We start from the raw sequence: 20,811 nt of genomic DNA on the forward strand, positions 1-20,811 counted from the left end.
GCTGCTTAGTTGTGTTCTTGGGTCAGTGTTGTTCTGTGCTTTTAAACACTGTCCTTTGCCCTAAGCTCAGGAGAGAGGTCATCTCCTGCCTACCTCCCTAGGTGACCATCCTTACCTATGACACGATGTGCACCTGGGGACAGGCAGTCACGGGGCTGGAGTGCCACCTTCCGGCAAGTCACAGGCAGCGCCACCTCATCTCCCTGTAGCTGGGCAGGGAGAGCACACCAGGGACACACATCCTCCTGGAGCTCCTTCTCCTTCCTGTGGCCTCACCTAGTTGATGGGCCACTTCAAAGAGGCAAGAGAAACCACAAAGTATAATCCCACACAGGCTTTTGGCAGGTCAGCTCTGGAGCCATCAGAGGGGACAAGGTCTACAGCTGGCCCCCAGATCTTCTCAGCACATTGCTGAATGGTCAAGATTTGAGTACCCTCCAAAAACAAGTACCCTCTGGAAAGCACAACACTCACCTGTGGATCAATTCAAAAGCACCCCAAAGTCCAGCAGTACATGCATGAAGGAGAAAACCTGTTTGTTAAATGCTTGACCCACCACCTCCTGGCATCTACACCCTAGTCACCCTCAGTGAAACGGTACCCAAGTGCTTAACGGGCCTCAATGGGCCTGTCTTGTGTGAGGTTATCCAGTATTTCTAAAAAGGCAAAAAATGTTAGTACACAGAAAGGCATCCAGCAGCAGTGAGTTTCAGAGCTGAACTGGACATGATACAAAACATTTCCTTCAATTTTAAGCCAGACACACCTCCTACATTCCCATTCCATTTTCAAAATCTCTGTTTACAACCCAATGCCTCTCTCTCAAGAGAGCCCCAGTGAACTCAAGCTTTCCTCCTGCAGAAGCCAGCCCTGCTCAAACTTTCCATGTCTTTCTACCATTTTCTATTCAAATTCAGCCTGTACAGTTTTAGCACATGGACACATTCAGTTGAGCACAATTTCTTCTTCTGACCACCTGGTGCCTCGCTTGCCCTGGGCTGTCTACCAGGAATGATCTTTACCTCCACTCTGCACTGGTGAGGCCACAACTGGAATACTGCGTCCAGGTCTGGGCTCCCCAGTTCAAGAGAGACAGGGAACTACTGGAAAGAGTCCAGCGTAGGGCAACAAAGGTGATTGAGGGATTGGAGCATCTCCCTGATGAGGAAAGGCTGAGAGAGCTGGGACTCTGTAGCCTGGAGAAGAGAAGGCTGAGGGGAGACCTTATTAATGCTTACAAGTATCTAAAGGGTGGGTTGAAGGAGGATGGAGCCGGACTCTTTTCAGTGGTTCCCAGTGACAGGACGAGGGGCAACGGGCACAAGCTGGAACATGGGAAGTTCCACTTAAATATGAGGAGAAACTTCTTTCCGGTGAGGGTGCCAGAGCCCTGGAACAGGCTGCCCAGGGAGGTGGTGGAGTCCCCTTCTCTGGAGATCTTCAAGACCCGCCTGGATGCAGCCCTGAGTGATGTGCTCTGGGCAACCCTGCTTTGGCAGGGGAGATGGACTGGATGATCTCTAGAGGTCCCTTCCAACTCTGACAATTCCATGATTCTGTGATCTCCTGCTCAGGTTTCATTAACTACCCTAGAAGAAAGGAGTGAGAAATAGTCATGTTCAAAAGGCAAAGATAAATCATCCCATTGGGCCTGCGTGCCCAGCTGGAGTGGAAGATCAAGGGGCACAGGCTTGTCCCAGTGTCACTCAGAGTAGGCAGGATGATACAGTAGCTCTGTGTGCACATATCACAGAATCATAGGATGGTTTGCATTGGAAGGGACCTTAAAGACCTGGGTAAAACCAGCACCCTCTCCAAACCCTTTCTGTTTCACTGTCCTCATTCCTCTGTGTTCACTCGTCTGTAGTGTCATTAGCAGTCTGCTTGCACAAAAAGCTTCACAAGAGAACGGAGGTGCTTCACGTACCAAAACACCTCCTGTCCTGCTTCATCTTCTGCCTTCCTCTAGGCATGCGGTGCAGGCAGTGGCATTAAAGCCAATCTTGTGGGTAAAAAGGAAAAGGAGATGTGAGAGTGAAGACAACTCAAGGAAGGAACATCCTGTGCTGAATGGGACCAATATATTCCAGATGAGATTACCCAGTAGGCAAGAGATACAGATATCTGCACAAAATTGTGTTTTGCTATAGAGAACTCATCAAAATCAGAGAGACAGAAGCAGAACAAGATCAAAGTTAAACCAAGTTGAGGGAAAAACAACAGTTTTAAAGTAATTCTAACAGCTGTGAGAACCAGCCTATCAGATTACATGATATGTTTAAGGAATTCTGCACAACTCGAGCTGGATGTAGACACCGGATAAAAGTCCACAGGACTGGTGTAAGAGGAAACTGGATTTCCACAGCTACTCAGCCTTCCTACCAAGTCGTACAGTGTGTAATCAGGGCAGGTCCAAGACCTGTCAGTTCATCATTTCCGTGCACTGATTTTCAAATGAGAACAGTTAGGGAACAGCAAAGTTTTAAAGTCTGCAAAATACTCACGTGTCCTGCCCAGACTATTGCCTTTAAACGAATATGACATATGTTAAAAGAAGAGACCAGTAGTGATTACTGTGATACTTCCATAGAGACTAGACATTTCTATAAACCTGTAGGGCAGCAAAGGAAAAGCACCAGTGGAAGACAGACTACCTAATGTTGCCAGGCTCAAACAGCACTGACTTCTTTACAACAAGTTAAAGGTGGGCAAAGAGGTGCTTCAAAAGTTAATTTTGAGAGAACAGAAGAGATTGCTACATACAGCTAAGATGACGAGCTAGAAACTGCTTCATCCATTGCAAACACTGCTGCAAAATGAGGGCCTAGTGATGTCTTGCTGATGACTTGCCACGTCTTGAGCCAAATATGAAAACTCCATGAGTTTTAGTGACAGGCATATAAGAAAAAACTACTTGGAAAATAGGAAAAGCTTTAGCACAGTGACCCGGAAATTAACAGATACAAACCACTGAGAAAAATGAGATCGTGTTACTGTCCAGACATAGAAAGGACAGAACCGGAAGGAATGTGGCAGAGAGACAGGTCTTTAATCAATATTTGCACATACAGGAGATGCCATAGATAGGCCAAAATTTAAAATCTTTGAATTGACCACAAAGGCCTGCATCATTCAAAAAATCTCTAGGGGGAAAGCAAGATAACACACACACAAGTGCCAAAAACTAAACACCACTTGCCAGAGTGCCTGTGATGAGTCCAAGCTCATTATATCAAATAAATGAATGCTGATGTATTAAATAGCCTACTCGAGAACAATCTTGTTCTCGGAGATGCAAGTTAAAGTCATGTTCTACTGAACCAGAAATTCACTTTTGTCCATGAGATCTCTCCCACTGGTTAGGAAAGGCCACTGGCTATGCACTTTGCAAGCCACGCTAGAGCTTACAGGAACGTAGACTAAGGAAAAGAAAAAAGGCAATTTTGCTTCCACGTTTCAGATGCAAACTAGCACACACAACTGGTACCTCACTGAGGCTAGCAATTTCATTTTATTACTGATTAAAACAAGAGCAGCACACGGGAGCAGAGGATTGTGCCAAACCACCATTTCAAGCTTTTCACGTCAGCTGAACCTGCTGTGGAAGCGCACACGTCCCGTGTCTTTTCACACACTGACAGACGCGCTGAGGCTGCTGCAGCCCTGCCTTCCCCTGCTGTACATCCTAGGCCCTCCCTTGCCCTAGAGCCGGTGTTTCTCATATCCCATTGAGCTGGCTGAGAAAAACAAATCAGTCAAAGATTAACCCCAAAAGGGAAAGAGTTGTTCAATTTTTGGCCAGCTCAACTCCCTGAATCAGTTTGTGATACGGTCAGAGGAAGGGCTACAGCCCCTGAGGTGGGATGGCAGGACCACAGCAGCCCAGACACATTCTGCCCCTCGGTGGGGCAGAACTAGCAGGCAGTTGTCATGGACATGCCTGGCATGAATATGTTTTGCAGCAGAATCACATATTTAAAAGCCCAGGAACATTTAACACGAGGGACAAAGCTAAACGACAGCTCTAAAAGAGACTGAACCAATTGTGCAACGGAGGGCAGCTAAGGAGCTGTGCCAACGAAGCACCCACACCCTGGTGACGTACTTTAAAAAGGTAGAATCTTTCACTAAACAAGAGCAAATAGCTGTAAAAAGGTTACAAGGCCCCATGAAACTGGACACAGAGTGTCCAGAGCATCCCAGCCCACTGGGAGCAGAAGCCTTTAATAATGCAGTGATACTGCACTGCTGGTTTGGGACCTCCAGATACAACCAAAACAGTTTCATTCCAGAAGCTGCAGAAAACATCGCAGCTACGGGGCTGAGTATGGAAAGCTGGCCTGAGAGCCCTCAAGTCTGGAAGAACACCAGCGCTTCAAATCCCGGCTGGTACTCACGTGATGAAGTCCAGAAAGCTTGCTAGGGGCTCATACGCGTGGTTCCTCATGTGACGGAACTCCACCACCATCTTCTCCTTTAACTTGTCATCTATGACGGAGACGGTGAGCGGGGAGGCTTCGTTGGCCAAGAAGTTTCCATAGTCTGTGCTCTGGAGGTGCAGTTTCAAATCTGAAATAAAAAGAAGAATTCCACTCTGCAGGGTTTGTGTTGGGTTTGGGGGCACTTCTCTAGGCATTCTCTCCTCTGAAAGATCACCCAGACAAAACCCATGTGTTAAGTCATACACTTGTGTTTGTGCTCAGTTTTATCATGGACAATTAAGTGCGGTAGAAGATCAGCGTTTCACCATACCAGCCTCGCCTCGTCTTGAAGAGGAAACTTTGGCACTCTCTGTGTAACTGAGCACACACCTGCGCCAGTTGCCCACTGTGCTCGATCAAAGTGGAAGGTTACTGATTTCCTAGGAAGTATTTGCTAGAAATCTGGGGGGGGGGGGAAGGAAAAAAAAAAAAAAAGAAACAAGCACTTCCTCTAGCCAAAAGGGCTCTGGTCACAAGCTTCTCTGACACAACCAAGACCAAGAACCTGTCGGCACCCAGAAACAAGTTTCCTCAGACACTAGTGATGTGGAGGCATCTGAAAAGCTTTCAAAGCCAAAGAGACACAAACAGCAACCTTGAAATTACGAAGCAGCTAGGCATTACATCATCAAGTCAGCCAAACTAATTGCACTGCTAAAGAAAAGTCAGGCATTGAGAGGCAGAGAGCAGCTGGTGAAGAGGAAGGCCCTGTAAATTTGTCTCTTATGGTAGGCAGCTCCTGCCCTATCCTCCCCCCCCCCCCCCCCCCCCCCAGGATGGGGGAACACGCTCAGAAGCCTTCCCCTTTTCTAGTTTCAAGCAGAGGAAACCTCTGTTTCTTCCGTTACCCTTGCTGCAGGTCAGGTGCCCAACCAAGCTGCAGCCCTGGCCAACAAGCAACCACAACATGCTGAGCTCTGACAAGATAAAATCCCTACTTGGGCCAAAAAGCATTTAAGCGTCTCTATGGAAAAACTGAATCCAGAACTGAGGAACGTCATTTAATCCTACTCCTCAAAACTCTACTAGTTATATTGGTACATGATGTTCATCTCCCTTCAGCTTCACCTCAGAGGGCCGGTTAGGCAAGCACCCGCCCAGGGATTCAAGACCTTTATGGGGAAAGGAGAGTAGCTGGAAGAGTTTAGTCAAACCAGATGTGAATGCGCTGTCCAGAGAAAACAAAACAAAGACGTTTCTCCCCGATTTCTCTGAAGCAGAAGCACCGAGGCTGCCTCTCCCCTCCGCTGAACCGTACGAGTCCTCAGCATTACGGCACAAGCATCCACGGCACCGAAGTCAGAGCAAGGACTCAGCTTAGCTTGAGGAGTTTGAACTTTTGCCATCACACCCAGCTACAGGCACGAGCTGAAGAGCATCCTCCGCATCCGGCTCCAAACTCAGCTCGTACTCTGCAGTGTGACACTGTCCTCAGCCTGAGGGGTGGAAGGGTCAAAAGGCTTTCAAACTGAACTTAACTCTGGATATTTCCAACTGGGTCTAGCGAAGATGTTTTTGACCCCACCATTTTTCTAGTTACGAAGATGTTACCACTCCTAAGTCTCAAAGAAAACAGACGGTGGTTACAAAGAGGGGAAAAAAGGCTTAAACAGCACTCAGTTTCTGTCATCTTTCTCAGCGGTTTATAGGAGAGTTTGGTGGTACTCTTGCTCTCAAAGAGAGCTACTTGCTCAGCAACACACATTGTGGCTGAAGCAAAGCAGAAACTTAACCTAGATCCCTGCTCCCCAGACTACACCGCAGCTAAACAGCTGTGTTTTATTCCACCAACACATTATCAACTCCCTCTCACGCTTTCGAGGTGGGAAAACATGGTCTGGATAACTGAAGACAGTGGAGTTTTCAACATGACCCTTGTCAAAGTCAAAGACTGGATGACTCCAAAACTCAGGATGCCTCTCACCTCCGTGCAGCCTGCAAAGGATTGTTCTTGATGGTTATCACTGCCTATACCCTGCAAAAAAGCCCAGCTCATGGGCAGCACCCTGCATGCAAAGAGTTCTCACCCGCCTGTTTTGCAATTGCTTGATTTTTGAAAGCTAATATATAGTTACAGAAGGGAAGTCTACTGGAATTGGGTATTAACAAGTTTCAGTCCCTCTTTTGAAAACTCCTGGGTGATGAGCTCCGGAGTCCAAGCAGAAATTAAGTCTCACTGTCAGGTCAGGGCTTTACTAATTTGCTTTTAGTGGAGTCTAGAGAAAGCACGGAGCAAAATTCAGCTGAATATGAGAGAAAGGGTCTTGGTAAGAGTATTGCACCCATAAGATCAAACTGCAAGGGAAAACACAGGGGACCACAGTAGCTACATTCATACACCTCCTCCTTTCAGTTCTCTGTAATTATACAGAGCTCTAATGAAAAATCAAGCCTGCCCAAACAGGCATGTGATGTTGTTTTGCAGCTATATGGGACCTTGGAGAGGAAGCAGCTCTTGCATGTCCTACCACATCTTACTTCAGCAGGGAAGCTTCCCAAATTCTCAGCTTGTTTCCTCAACTCCAACTCTGCTACAGCAAAACCACAGGTTCCTTTCGGTGTCATCGTGACCTGCAAACTCTGCTCATGCTTTTGAGGCTGCAAGAAGCCACTTTTCTATCAGGTCACTTGATGCTTGATACCTGTGACACAAAAAGGAGATTTTGCTGTACCATCCACCTCCAGGAGTTCAGGAGCTGCGTCGCATTTAGTCCAGAGCCACACAAGCTGCAGCCTCTCCCATGAGCTGCTTGGCCAGAGCATTTTGTCCTGCTCGACAAGGGGGTTGCCCCCCCAACTCCACAACGCAAGAGCCAGCACAACATTATGTTGCAACTGGAATAAGGGCCATGTTTATATAACACTTGGAATTAACTTTTATGGGGAAGGCCAGCCGCAAACTGCAAGAACTAAACTCTTCTGAATCTCTTAGCATCCAAGCAGACAGAACAGAACATATTTTCCAGAAATTGGACCGGATTTATAATCCCTGACTCAATGTGTCCCACAGCGTACCAGTGCCTTACGCGAGGCTGTCCTCCTCCAGCCGTTGGGCCGGTCACCGAGTCTCAGCCAAGGGGCTTTGGGAGTTTTTAATAGGGCTGTTCACATGTCAGGCTTCTCAGTTAAGAACGGACTAATCCCGTGGTTTCATAAATCCCCTGCCAGAAGAGCTGTCCCAGTAGCACGGTGACTAACAAGTGGACCCACTGCTGAGCAAGCCCCAAGCTCTCCAAAGCCTCAAGTTCCTATTTCCTAACTCAAATTCAGACCAAGCCGGATTCAGCCTCTGGCAGCAACGGCAGCACCTCGGCAGGGGCGGCTGCCAGAGATCCCACACGCTGCGTGTTGACCAGACGCCGGCTGCGAGTCTTCTACCGCATCTCTTCCCCAGCTGCCTGCCGAAAAGGAGAGGCTGACCTGCACCTTGAGCCCAGCCGCTCCCGACGAGCTCCTCCAGATGCTGACTAACAGCAGCACACGGCCTCAACCCAGCGATTGCTTTTGAGGGGTCCGTTTGCCTGTTTCGGCATTTTTCCAAGCCATTTCACGCACTTGAAGAAACAGACTGAGCCAGCATTTGGCAAGGGAACGCTTGAATTACCACAACACTTTTGTTCTGTCTCCGCCCCCGCAAAAGCTGGTAAATTATGGCCAGGTCACAGTTCCCAGAAAGCCGCCTCGTGCAAGAACATAACAGCTTGTCAGAACAACAGCCTTTTTCTGCTGAGTGTTCAAGTAGGATAGCGCTCGAGATTACCGTGACATGTACTTACAGCAACCTCCTTCCAGCTCCCGGATCAGGCCCTTTGATGCAGCTTGCTGAAGCTTAATTCAACACGCTGCTGTGCCAAGACCACACCTTGACATTTGAGATGACATTTTCTTGAGGGACTTCAGATCCACAGCAAAACTACCACCCTCTCCTGCAAGTTTGCTTTGTCATAACAAGGAATCAAGCCATTACTCGGTCTTTCAGACATCTGTCAGTCCTCTAAGCCCTACTCAGAGTGATCCACGGCTCCACCAGCTCACACTTCCATCCCTTCCCTCTTCAGCATCCTGCTGTAACTGCACTGCAGAGCTCCGAATCAAGTTAAGGGCTCAAGCACTTCCAGGCAGGGACTAATTTGTCTTCCCTCACACAGGCATGGAATTACCTTTTGCAACTTCCGAGCTGAACCGATATTGTCACACAATCACCTGCTGTAACCCCGACATCTCACTGCAAAGCACCCAGGGCCATCACTGCCTATATAAAAATTAAAATATGGTTTGCCATCTCCCAGGCCCGAGGCAGTAAAGTAGCTGTGGCATTACGCAGCAGCCTGCAGATCAGCTACATCGCCCACGTCTCCCTTCAGAAGGCTGCAGTCTTTACCATTTGGCTTGTTGCTGGCCGTTTGGTCTCTTTATAGCCACCTCAAATGCTCCCGAAGCTGCTTCACACTCAAGAAGCACCCAGAGACCCTTCACTGCCTGCAGAATTCAAGACTTTTTCTGTGGTTGTACACCACCAGCAGTGACGCGCCACCTCTCCTCTGCTGTCAGGCAGCTAATTCCTCTGGGCCACAACTGGCCACAGAGAAGTGTCTTCTCTGACCCTGCAGTGCCTCACCTCTAGCTCTTCACATCTCTGAGATGTCCTCAGCACCAAACAGCAGCCTGTGTTTCTAGCCCAGCCCTTCCTGGGATTGAACTTGCCTCCCTCAGAGCTTCAAACCCAGCATGGCCAGGTCTAGTTACCTTTGGAGCCCCTCAGCCAGGCAGAATCATAGAATAGTGTGGGTTGGAAGGGACCTTCAAGACCATCCAGTGCCACCCCCTGCCCTGGGCAGGGACACCTCCCACCAGACCAGGTTGCTCCAAGCCCCCTCCAACCTGGCCTTGAACCCCTCCAGGGATGGGGCAGCCACAGCTTCTCTGGGCAACCTGGGCCAGGCTCTCACCACCCTCACAGCAAAGAAGTTCTTCCCCACATCCCCCCTCTTCCAGTGTCAAACCCTTCCCCCTCCTCCTATGGTTCCCCTCCCTGATCCAGAGTCCCTCCCCAGCTTTCCTGGAGCCCCTTGAGGGACTGGAAGGGGCTCCAAGGTCTCCCTGGAGCCTTCTCCTCTTTGGAAAGCATGATGATGATGCTTTCTGTCTCCTGACATCTAGGAGCCCTTTGTGATAAGCAGACTCTTGCTTGCTGGGACTGTGCAGGAGGACTGGCCCTGTCCCCAACAGCTTTCATCTGCCAGATGAGGGAGACCATATGGGAATGGTGAGATCCAAGGATGGTATAGACCATTCCTCTCCTGCGATTGCTGGCTGCTGGTTCAGCAACAGAGCAGTAGCCAAAATGCTGTCATGCTAATCTCAGGACTTTGTCCTGCATCCTCCAGTGTAACTACTCGCTGTGGCTGGTTAATTAGTTGTCCTGTTAAAACAAGCTCAAGGAAAACATTATTTATTGGAAGAAAGATGGCACTTCCATGGCCTGCTAAATCATGGTGGCAAACAAACACTGTGGTCTCTGGCTTCCTGCAGGGTTCAGCAGAGGCTATTTGCTGTTTGTTCTGGCCTCTTTTACTGGGCAGAGACCTGCTTCATAGCTTCTCCTAGCTAAACTTCAAGCTGAGGTCAGCTTCTCAACTGTGGGGCAGCTTCAGCCCTTGTTTGGGTCCTGCCCCTCGTTTGAAGATGATGGCGTCTGGATTTCCTGGCAAGCATCACTACTCGGCAGCCCGTCGGTGCTTTTGTCTTGTTGTTTTTCCTCTGTTGTCGGCTCCTGCAGTCTGTGAAACTGTTTTCTGCCTTGTTTCTCTTAGCTTCCGAATGATTTGTTGCCTTTCCCTTAAACTGCTGCACTAGGTGCTGGATCAATGTCCCGTTAGTGTAGTGGATCTCTGAGGTTACAGCTGTGACTTAGTGTGCTCTGCTTTTAGAGAGGGGGAAAAAAGGATAGGTAGGGATGAAGCTCACTGGAGATACAGACGGATCAGAAGGGGTTACCTCGCCTTTTGAAAGGATCAGGAGAGCGCTACCTTCCCTGGAGGGGTTCAAGGCCAGGTTGGAGGGGGCTTGGAGCAACCTGGTCTGGTAGGAGGTGTCCCTGCCCAGGGCAGGGGGTGAAACTGGATGGGCTTTAAGGTCCCTTCCAACCCAAACCATTCTGTGATTCTACCACATCATGGCTTGGCTTCTGCACCCACTGAATTCAGGGTTCAGACTGAACCATTCTCAGAATTCAAGATGGATCTGAGCACGGCCACGCTTCAGGACCATCGAGCGTACAACCTCCTTGGCTGCACAGGAAAGGGTCTACATCCCATTCCCCTCACACCCAGGAGAACACCATGAGCTCCACCATGAACCAAGGTGCCAAAAGCACCCGTGGAGATAGTCTGTCACTCTGGTAGCAACGCAACTACTCTACACAAGAGAGAACACGCTGCCCGTGCAATTAAGCTGAAAGAAATGCCCAGCTCCAGCCTTCTGGGGCCCAAATTCCAGGACCACAGTGATAAAACAGAAGAGAGAAGGGTAGCACAGCCTCTCCCGCTCTTCTCTCAGTGAAAGGAGATATGGCAAACACTCGGTACATAACAACATAAAGCAAAGGGGAGAAGCACTCCCCTTCTGGGCAGCAAGGGCTACACAGAGCAACCCTGGAAATACTCTTCAAGACTCAAAATCAACCAACCAACCTGTCTAGTCGTGGTTTATTCCATATCATCCAGCCCTGTATCAAGAGTTCGGTGCTCACTATGTATCGCTACGGATTAATTTGACAGAAGACGAGGCTCTGGCACGTGGGAGGGTACCATTCAGGCAGATCACCATGCCCTCCAGCTGGTGTGGAGTCAGCAAGTCTAGGACAAATGTGGCCTACTTGCTTCAAGCTCTCCGATTTCACCGTTGATTTGCATGTGTCCTAGAAATGGAGGTCTATGGACCAAACTGAGGAGATCAGAGAGAACCACAGTCTTGGAAATCCTTTCTTTCTAAAACAATCACATGTATTTGCTTCTCCTAGCCACCCTTCAGCTCCCAAATACATCTTTGGGGCTCAGATGGTTTCTCTGCTCTTCCCCAAGCTGACGTGACACGACACCACTACCTTGGGGTTAAGAGGACTGAAAAAACAAGAGTTTCCACAGGACAAGTGCACAGCAGACTGATGAACTTCAGGCTGAGATGCACAAATAAAACATGACAGACCCCTGCAAGGGCATGAGACTAGTTCCACACATCGCTAAAGCTGAAGACAGGGCAGATCCCGTCCCTCCACGTGCACACCACTGTTTCCATAGGGCCTACACAGCTGAGCTGATCGCATGGACTGAAGCACCCACAGAGAGGTGGTGTTGGAAACACACAGGCTCTGGAAAGCCTCTCCCAACAGAGGCCCACACTAACAAACTTGAGCCAACTACCTGCCTCTTCTCAGCTGGCCATTTCACAGCCTCATTACCCAGCTAGAAAGTGACACATCCTGCTGCTGGTTTTCACCACGCCAATCATCTTTACCCCATTGGCAGGTCAGAAAGAAATTGGCTTTCTACACTGTTCCCGAGGAAGCAAGGGGAATATTAGCAATAGGAGGCTCATGAACACTGACAAAGGTAAAGAAATTGCTGTTTCTAAAGAAGATGCTTTTGTGCACTTCCCAGGCTCCATATACTTTTTGCAGTATACTTTTTCATTCTCCAGAGATGACACCAGACCTCTAACAGGCTACCAGGGCTTTGAGGAGCTGGAGATGGCTCATCACCCTTTTGACAGAAGAGATCTGGGTGACTCAGAAGTCCAGTTTATCCGAGACGGATTCCACTCAAGAATAGACCCGTGCTCACACCACTGTAGCAGAGGAACGCAGCTCCAAGTCCTTCACTGACACCTTGCGTCAGAAGCAGGAATTGGCTACAACAGAGAGCCAGGCAGGTTCCAAGCGATACCCAGCACACAAGGACCTCTGGCCAAGAAACAACCAAAGCACCGGGACTTTGGGAGCTGAAAGAAGGGATTAAATATATTATCGATGAGGGTTTCAAGAGAAAACTTAAGCCAAAACAGCTCTCATATCCTCTCCTCAATGCCGGTCATGTTCTCCTGCCTCTTAAAGCCAGCTCAGGAGTCTGCCTGATCACAGAGAGCCGATTTGGCTCTCTATTTCTGACTCACCAAGAAGCGAGAGCTTGAATCGGCTTGCTTTGTGATCAGGCAAGCAGAGATGACAGAGGATCACGCAGAAAAGCGCAACCTCCTCCTTCCAGCAGCACCAAGCTGTCAGCCCAGGTCGTGAAGCAAAGAATTCCTTTGTGCTTCCAGACTGATCCCAGCACACAAGAGGGAGCAGCATTTCAGACCTGGAAGCACAACATCCTCTGAGCAACATCAACATCAGTGACCAGTCAGATACTCAATTCCCAGGACCGGGTCCCACAACAGCTTTGATTCAGGATTTCTCCAAGGCCATCATTTGCTCCAAGACTGGGACTAACTGCAGAGACAGACTCAGACACAAGAGGCAACAGTGAAGACAAAACAGAAAGGGTAGAGAAGAATGTATGAGTATTTTATGCCCAAGTACTTATTTTGGCTGCTAATAAGCTAGCCACTGCCTGGATTTAGTGCATCTAGGAGAGAAAGAATGTTAAGACTCTGTGGAGCACAGAAAACAGGTACCGAAATGGGAAAATCTGATCTAAAGGGACAGGGAACAGAACTGGTCTGACCACAGAGCAATGCTCCTTTGAAGGAAAAATCCTCCTACAAGAGCACACTAGACAGGGGCACAGAAAGCCAAGTGGAAGAGGAACGAGATTGGCAGTGAACTCGGAACAGCCTTCAGGCTCTGAATGAAGCTCGTCAAGGAGCACAGCAGCAGCCACCACCACCGGAGAGCTGTCAGGGACAGGACAGTAACAATACCAAGACAAACATATGGGAACTCCAAACTGACTCATTACAAATGCAGAAAACACCGTTCCAAGGGAGAGGTAACTTTACACAACTTAATTCAGAAAGCAAAGAGGGGGGAAAAAAAGAGAAGCTATAAATACAGAAAGACTCTAAAGAGGAAGTTATCTGCAAGGAAGATTTAGGGCATGCTGAGAATTCTGACTAGAAGAGAGCAGGAATACCTCCCACCACCCCTTCTTTCAGGCCCTGAGTTCCATAGCGAGAACAGAGACTGCTGCAAGCAGAGAGCCACAGAAAACCCAGGCTGAAAAGGGGCTTCTGTCCTAAGTAAAAACATCCTGGGTATTTTTAAGGTAGAGACTGAAGCACATCACGGCACTCTTCCCATTCTGCTGTTTAACAGTTGTGTGAGCAGTTCCAGGTTACTTGCATCTGGAGTTCAGCTGGCCAAGGATCCCTTAGATAGTCAATACTAATTTCAATCACTCGGCAACGATCATCAAGATAAAGCTGATGCTTAACTAGTGTTTTCAGAAGAAAGATTGATCCAATAATTATAGTCCCATTGACCAAAACAAACCAACACTTCTGGATACATATGTTTCTCATCTATTTCAATAGAGACCTGTTTTTGATCTTTGTGATTTGTGATCCAGGTTCTGGACACCAAGGAGTGAAAAGCGGTAAGCCTGTCACTGATAGAGAGGAACAGTTTAGCACTGACTAATTAAGATGACGAGCTGAGCACAGGTAATGAGTATCACAGAGCAAAACCTTCACAGTTCTCCAGGTTTGTACACACTGATCTAGGAAAGAAACAACGGCTGGAAGTCAGAATTAGCCTCAAAAGAGAACTCAAGGTTACAGGTGAAGGGTAATTCACCAGTGAATTTACTCAGATCTGCACCAGAATTTCTCCACTACCAATCTTTCAATAACAGCAGGTACTTTCCTTGATGACCCGTTCTCCTCTAAAACTGACCATGGGTATCAGGGATTAAGTTAGATCATAGAATCTTTTAGGTTGGAAAAGACCTTTAAGATCATCAAGTCCAACCATCAACCTAACACTGCCAAGTTACCACTAACCCACATCCCTCAGCACCACATCTACCCACCTTTTAAATACCTCCAGGGATGGCAACTCAACCCCTTCCCTGCGTAAGTACACTGCATATTGCAGGGAAAGACAGGAATCTGACCAAAAAACCTCCCCACTCCACAAAACGAGTGTCTCATTAGACTTAATAAGGATGTGAAAGGGATGAAAAACCCAAACATGTACAAGTATGCAAGAACTCTTGAATCCCACAGCTACTTGAGGCCTGATTCTCTGAGATACCAAGTACTTGGCAGAGACAACGTTCAGGTAAGCACGACGTTATTCTGCATTCTTACCAGAAAATTCAGAGCTTTTTATTCTTAGGTTATAAGCATTTTGGCACTAGGAGATTACAGAGAGATTACACTGATAACCTTACTTCTGTCCTCAAAAGGGTTTCCTGCACTGCCTAGAAGTGAAAAGCACAAAACCAGACCCGTCAGCAAAGCCTGACAAACCCACCAGGCTCCCAACAAGCGCAAGACATGTATCACGGTTGTATGGCCACCTCAAGAAAGCCCTAGGAGCTCGAACTTCCTCAAACCGCCATGTCAGCTGTTGAAATCACACGGCCGGGAAACCGAGTCAGCTGAGCGCAGAGACAGCAGCCGAGGAGGAGGAGGAACAAGGGGACAGCGGCTCAAAAACGCCGCTGTCGGCTCTTCTCCCCACTAGCACTGCCCCTCGCCTCCCACCCCCCCAACACCAGCCGGCCTTTCCCCTCAGCCCACCGGCTGGGCCTTCCCGTCAGTGTGAAAGGGGGGGGTGGGGGGTGTCCCACCAGCCTCGGAGCCCCGCCACCACTCACCTTCCAGGCTCTCACACTGCACCAGGTTCACGTAGTCGCCTTGCCGCAACACCCCGGCCTTAAAACCCCGCACCAGCCCTTCCAGGTAACCGTTATCCACGTTAAAATACAGCTCCGGGAAAGACGACATGGCGGCCGGTCGACCGAGAGACGGGGAGCCCTCACGTGACCCACCCCACCACCACCCCCGTCGCTCACGTGACGGCCGCCGCGCGGCGTGGCCCCGCCCCCCTTCCCGGCAGGCTGTGCGAGGGGCGGGAAGCGCCTGAGGAGATGGCGTCAGGGGGCGGGATGGCGCCGGCGGGGCCGGCGGTTCCGGGGCCGCGTTCCCCTGCGAGGCCTCCTCCATCCCCACCACCCCCGCCAGCCGTGCCTTCACCCGGTGCTAGGCCTGAAGTTCCCTCCCTGAAGGGTGATGCTGCCTTCTGTGAAGGGAGAGGGTGGGCAGAGCACCTGCCGTGCCTTCTAGTCCAGCCCAAACCACGGCAGATGGAATCACAGAATCCTCTCGGTTGGAAGGGATCTTTCAGATCATCCAGTCCAACCATCAACCCAGCACTGACAAACCCACCACTAACCCATGTCCCTCAGCACCACGTCTGCCCGGCTTTTAAATACCTCCAGGGATGGTGACTCCACCACTGCCCTGGGCAGCCTGTTCCAAGGCTTGACAACCCTTTTGGTGAAGAAATTTTCCCCAATATCCATCCTAAACCTCCCCTGGAGCAACTCGAGGCCATTTCCTCTTGTCCCGTCGCCTGTTCCTTGGGAGCAGAGACCGACCCCCCCCTGGCTACACCCTCCTTTCAGGGAGTTGTAGAGAGCGAGAAGGTCTCCCCTCAGCCTCCTTTTCTCCAGGCTGAACACCCCCAGCTCCCTCAGCCTCTCCTCATGAGACTTGTGCTCCAGACCCCTCACCAGCTCCGTTGCCCTTCTCTGGACACGCTCCAGCACCTCAGTGTCCTTCTTGTTGTGAGGGGCCCAAAACTGAACACAGCACTCAAGGTGGGGCCTCACCAGTGCCCAGTACAGAGGCACCATCACTGCCCCAGTCCTGCTGGCCACGCTGTTCCTGATACAGGCCAGGATGCCGTTGGCCTTCTTGGCCACCTGGGCACGCTGCTGGCTCATATTCAGCCAGCCATCGACCAACACCCCCAGGTCCTTTTCCACTGGGCAGCTCCAGCCACTCTTCCCCCAGCCTGGAGCGTTCATGGGGTTGGTGTGGCCCAAGTGCAGGACCCGGCACTTGGCCGTGTTGAACCTCACACCATTGGCCTCGGCCCATTGATCCAGCCTGTCCAGATCCCTCTGTAAAGCCTTCCTGCCCTCAAGGAGATCCACACTCCTGCCCAACTTGGTGTTGTCTGTGAACTTACCGAGGGTGCACTCGATCCTCTCATCTGGATCATTAATAAAGATTGTGTCCATCCCATAGATACCCCCTTGGCCACCGATTCCTTGGGGCTGACAGCTCACAGGGATCCTGTGGGTGTAAAGCACCTGGGATAGCACAAGTAAAGCTCCCAACGTCACTGAGGGGCACCCCTCCTGCCAAGAGACCCCTCCTTTAGCCAGGAAGGGCCCTGCTGGGGAAAAAACAAATATCTCATTTTGTTGGACATAGAGGTGCCCTGGACTCTTGGCTGTGTGGACATGGCGCCCACCTGGGTGCCCTCCCCTCGCTGCTCCCGCTTTGTCCCCTGAGATCCCAAGCGGACACATCGAACCATTCCCTCTCAGCGATGGCTTTTGCTAATGACTGGTTTATTAGAGTGGTGGAGGAGGCAGTGGCACGCATGGGCAGGGTGCAGGCAGACCCCCCGGCCATGGGGGCTAGTTCTTGCCGCAGGGGAAACTGGTGCCGATTTTCCGGCAGTAGCAGAAAGCATTGAAGAAGCGGCAGTAGCAGGTGGCACAGGGGTCGCAGCAGGGGACCTGGTGGCCCAGGCAGGACTCCAGGAGGCGAACGCAGCGGCGGGGGGAACGCTCTTCTCGGCCCGCAGCCTGCACTTCTGTGGACGATGCCTGCCGGAGAGAGGAGGAGGAGGGACAGGGTTGGTGGTGGACCACCATGCCAGCAATAAAACTGCGTGGGAGAGAGCCAGGAGTAGCTACTGAAGGAAACCTGCTGCTGCCACCAGTGGAGAGCCCTGTCATGCTCAGCTCTGGGCTTGGGCTGTTGAAAATCACCACTGACGCTCTCCGTGGGCATCACCACCCCTCTCCACACAGAATCATAGAATCATTCAGGTTGGAAAAGACCCTTAGGATCATGGAGTCCAACCATCAAAGGCCTCCACATGTCTCAAGGCCTTTATGCACACCTTTATGGTGAAGCCCAGCCCCAACTTTAGTGAAGGGGTGACCAAATAGAGACACTGGGGGCTGAGCCAGGCAAGACTGCCCGGTGAGCTCCTGTCCTGCAGAAGCTTCCTGAACTGCTTAATTAACTGGTTAATTAAACAGATCGCAAGAGTTACGGGCTTGGACCACCCTTCTTGAGCGCCAGAGCCCCTTACAGTTCTGAGCAGCCTCAGCCTGTCCCAGCCCTGGCTGCTTCTCAGCAGGTGACAAGTGGATACTCCCTTCTCCAGAAAGTGCTACGCTGGGCTCCAAACCCCCTCTGGCTGTGGGGACATGGAGAAGGCTGCTGTGCCCCAAGGCCACCCCGCTCTTTGGGGTGTCTGTAAGACAGCTCGGGGAGCGTTACCTGGGGTTCCAGCATGCCGCCGCCTCTCTGCATGAGGTCACCATCAGCTTCTTGGACCTCCAGGGCCATCTGCTCAAAGCCTAGCCTGGGTAGAGCTCCTGGGAGATACAAGGAGGTTGCTGGTGGTCCCCATGGTCATGTGTGTCTCCCCCCCAAAAAAGCCCCCCACTCCCCGTGGGCTGCCAAGCTTCTCTCCCCAGCCAGTGAGAGGAAAAGCTGTGCTGCTTTACGGGGATCCCCTGTATCTCACCTCGGGTGTGGGGGTCCCCACTTCTGCACCGGGGCCCTGGGCATGCCACTGGGTGGCTGGTGGGAGGACTTGGGGAGCCACAGAACTCACCGGCTGGCTCAGCAGACACCTCCTTGACTTTCCGGAGCAGGCTAGAGTAACGGGCTCTATCCGTCCCCTCCAGCCCAACACTCCCCTTCTGCAGGTGGCCGTGGCCGAGGTCGGCGGCGAGGATGGCCTGGATGCCCTGCAGCAGCCCACAGCACAGCAACAGCACGTTCAACATGGTCCTGGGGGACAACCTGTGCAGAGGGGGCCTGGCCAGTGTCAGTGACGCTGCTGGCCACCTGGGCTGGTCCCCACCTCCATCCCGTCACCATCATCTCCTGAGCAGCACCTCGGCGAGGAGCAACCTTGGCTAGCACAGCCACTGCACCGGGCTCTTTGCCGTCCTGGACTTGAGAGCCTTTCTTGGACCACCACATGCCTGGGAGCTTCATGTGGACCCTCCGGAGCTAACGCTGGTAGCCATGGCGCACCCTACCTGTGGGCACATTCCTCATCTCACCACAGAGAGGACCAAGCAGCAGAGGATGAACTGGGAGTTGATCTGTTTTTGGGTTGATCTGTTGATCAACCGAACAGTTGATCCGTTCAGGGTCTCCCTGCTCCACACACAGCCCCCAGACCATGGTGGGGCTGTGCACCCACCACCTGCCCGTGCATGAGATGTGGCCGAAACACCCTACACGGCTCCTGCCGGGCACTCGCCCTCACAGAGTCTGAAAACGCTGCCAGTTTTAAAGACCAGAAGCTCATATTTACCACCTGGGCTTGGATGGGTGACCAGGGCCTTGCAGACAACAGCCACCACCGGGGTCTCACGAGGTCCCCAAGGGCTGCGGCGGAGGCAGCCCACCGGCAGCTCCATCCCCTGCCATTTTCCCATGGCGGCACGACTCGTGGCCCAGCACTTCCCGGCTTCTTGCCCGGCTCCTCTGTAACGCCGCCCTCTCCCGAACCCGCTTTCTCCTCCTGCGCCCAGCCTTGCAGGCGGGTTTGCGACACGGCAGGGGATGGGTAGGAGCCACGTTACATGGTGGAAACAGGAGAGAGCGCCTGTGCATCGCGGCTGGAGCAGAAATCCCCCTGAAAGTCCCTGGGAAGTGACAAACTGCTTTGCTACAACTCCTTTTGCAACCAAAGCCCAGGGTTTGGGCACGATAAACAAACATGGGGCCTTGAGAAGACAAAGTGTCACGCAGAGGCTGGCGGAGAGAGCAGCCATGGATGCGGTTTTGCTCAAGGACTGCAGTGATGGGCTGGGTGTCACCACCGAGACCCTCACGGGGGGCTCCAGCGCCTCCGTGCCACCCAGTCACCTGAAAAAACCCCTGACACTCGGCTGCAGAGCTTCTTTGGGATGCAGCGACCGCTCTGCCTGGGACACGGGCACCATCATCGGGAGATGTCCCCCCAAGTTGGACCAGCATGGGGTTTTCACCTACCCCCAGTGCAAAGTTTGCTCCCCCGTCCCTGCTCGTGAGGGGATGGTGAAAGTGAAGAATGCTGAGAGAAGAGGGTGAGGCTGGGCTGGAGAAGGCTCAGTGGGGAGGAAGACCACCCCAGGAAGGACTGGGTGAGCTGGGGAGACTGGATGCAGGGTCAGGGGACCTCGAAGGGCGTCGGGAGGGGGACTCCCAGTCGCTGCCAGCAGCCGAGTCCCCTGAAAGCTTTGGGGCTCCATCCCCGGCTCTGGCAGAGCTCTGCCGACAACTCCTCACCTCCCTATCCCCACAAAACCACCCAGCTCTTTACCGGGAAAGACCTCTTCGTGCCATGGGGAGCCCCGCGGCCATGGGCATCGCACCCCAAACACCCCCCCAGACCCTTCCCACCGTGAGCACTGACCTCTCCGAGCGGAGAGAGAGCTTTGCCGCTCGCTGCTCCACCGAGCTCCCTGGGAGCGCCGCTGCCGCTCTCTGCCTCGATGTCCTCCTCCCCACATGCTCACCAGAATTTATATTGGCTTTTTATTAATTAAGTGCCGTGGCCACATGACTCTGCTAACTACCAGGTAGGTGGGCTTCTCTGGAAACCCGGGCTTTGTCTGGACGAAGAGGCAGCCGGCGAGGCAATGCGCAGGAGGGAGGACGCCTTCTCCATGCCCCACATGGCTGTGGGGATGAACAGATCCCCACCAGCCCCAAAATCCCAACTTTTTTGGGGAGCAATCCCCAGGCTTCTTCCCTTCCCGGCCTGAAGACATCTCCCAGTTCCCGCTCAGAGAAACACCAGGGCTGGAGGCTCTTCTCCCAAGACACGTCGAGCTCTTTACTGGTTTTCAAAGGGGATGTTGCCCACCCACAGCTCCTGGCAGGCACCTAGAGCCTCCAGAAGTCCTCTGCTCCCAACCACTCACCATCTGCAGATGGCTCCCACCTAACTGCATCTCTCATTCCAGTAGCCTTTGGAAAACCTGCAGCTTCCCCGGTCCCCTCTTGTACGGACCGCAGCAGATCTGAGAGCTGTTTGCTCGAGACCTGAGTGCCAGAAGCCAGGAAGGAA

The 20,811-nt window shown here is 51.7% G+C and overlaps 2 protein-coding genes across 2 annotated transcripts in view; both read right to left on the reverse strand.

Annotated features, from left to right (window-relative positions):
* The window catches only part of ATP6V0D1 (ATPase H+ transporting V0 subunit d1), a 37,815-nt gene extending 22,306 nt beyond the window's left edge, over positions 1 to 15,509 (reverse strand). The window contains exons 1-2 of the mRNA XM_074151308.1: positions 15,302 to 15,509; positions 4,398 to 4,569 (exon numbers count right to left, since the gene is read on the reverse strand). Of these exons, the coding sequence (XP_074007409.1) occupies positions 4,398 to 4,569; positions 15,302 to 15,431 (302 nt within the window). The 5' untranslated portion in view covers positions 15,432 to 15,509. The remainder of the gene's footprint in view (positions 1 to 4,397; positions 4,570 to 15,301) is intronic.
* A 1,628-nt stretch (positions 15,510 to 17,137) lies between these two features.
* Positions 17,138 to 18,529, reverse strand: AGRP (agouti related neuropeptide). Its single transcript, XM_074152452.1, has 3 exons — positions 18,355 to 18,529; positions 18,015 to 18,112; positions 17,138 to 17,329 (listed from the first exon to the last, which is right to left on the reverse strand). The coding sequence occupies exons 1-3, from the start codon at positions 18,527 to 18,529 to the stop codon at positions 17,138 to 17,140; spliced, it is 465 nt and encodes a 154-aa protein (XP_074008553.1).
* Positions 18,530 to 20,811: the final 2,282 nt, after the last annotated feature.

Source organism: Numenius arquata, chromosome 8 (assembly GCF_964106895.1).
Source record: "Numenius arquata chromosome 8, bNumArq3.hap1.1, whole genome shotgun sequence".
NCBI lineage: Eukaryota > Metazoa > Chordata > Aves > Charadriiformes > Scolopacidae > Numenius > Numenius arquata.

Bases quoted from the DNA above. Each gene is read 5' to 3' on its own strand.
- AGRP (XM_074152452.1), bottom strand. From the start codon at position 18,529: ATGTTGAACGTGCTGTTGCTGTGCTGTGGGCTGCTGCAGGGCATCCAG. The intron at 18,113-18,354 runs GTGAGTTCTGTG...TGTATCTCCCAG, and splicing joins GGTGTCTGCTGAGCCAGCCG to GAGCTCTACCCAGGCTAGGC. The intron at 17,330-18,014 runs GTAACGCTCCCC...TCTCTCCGGCAG, and splicing joins GCGGCATGCTGGAACCCCAG to GCATCGTCCACAGAAGTGCA.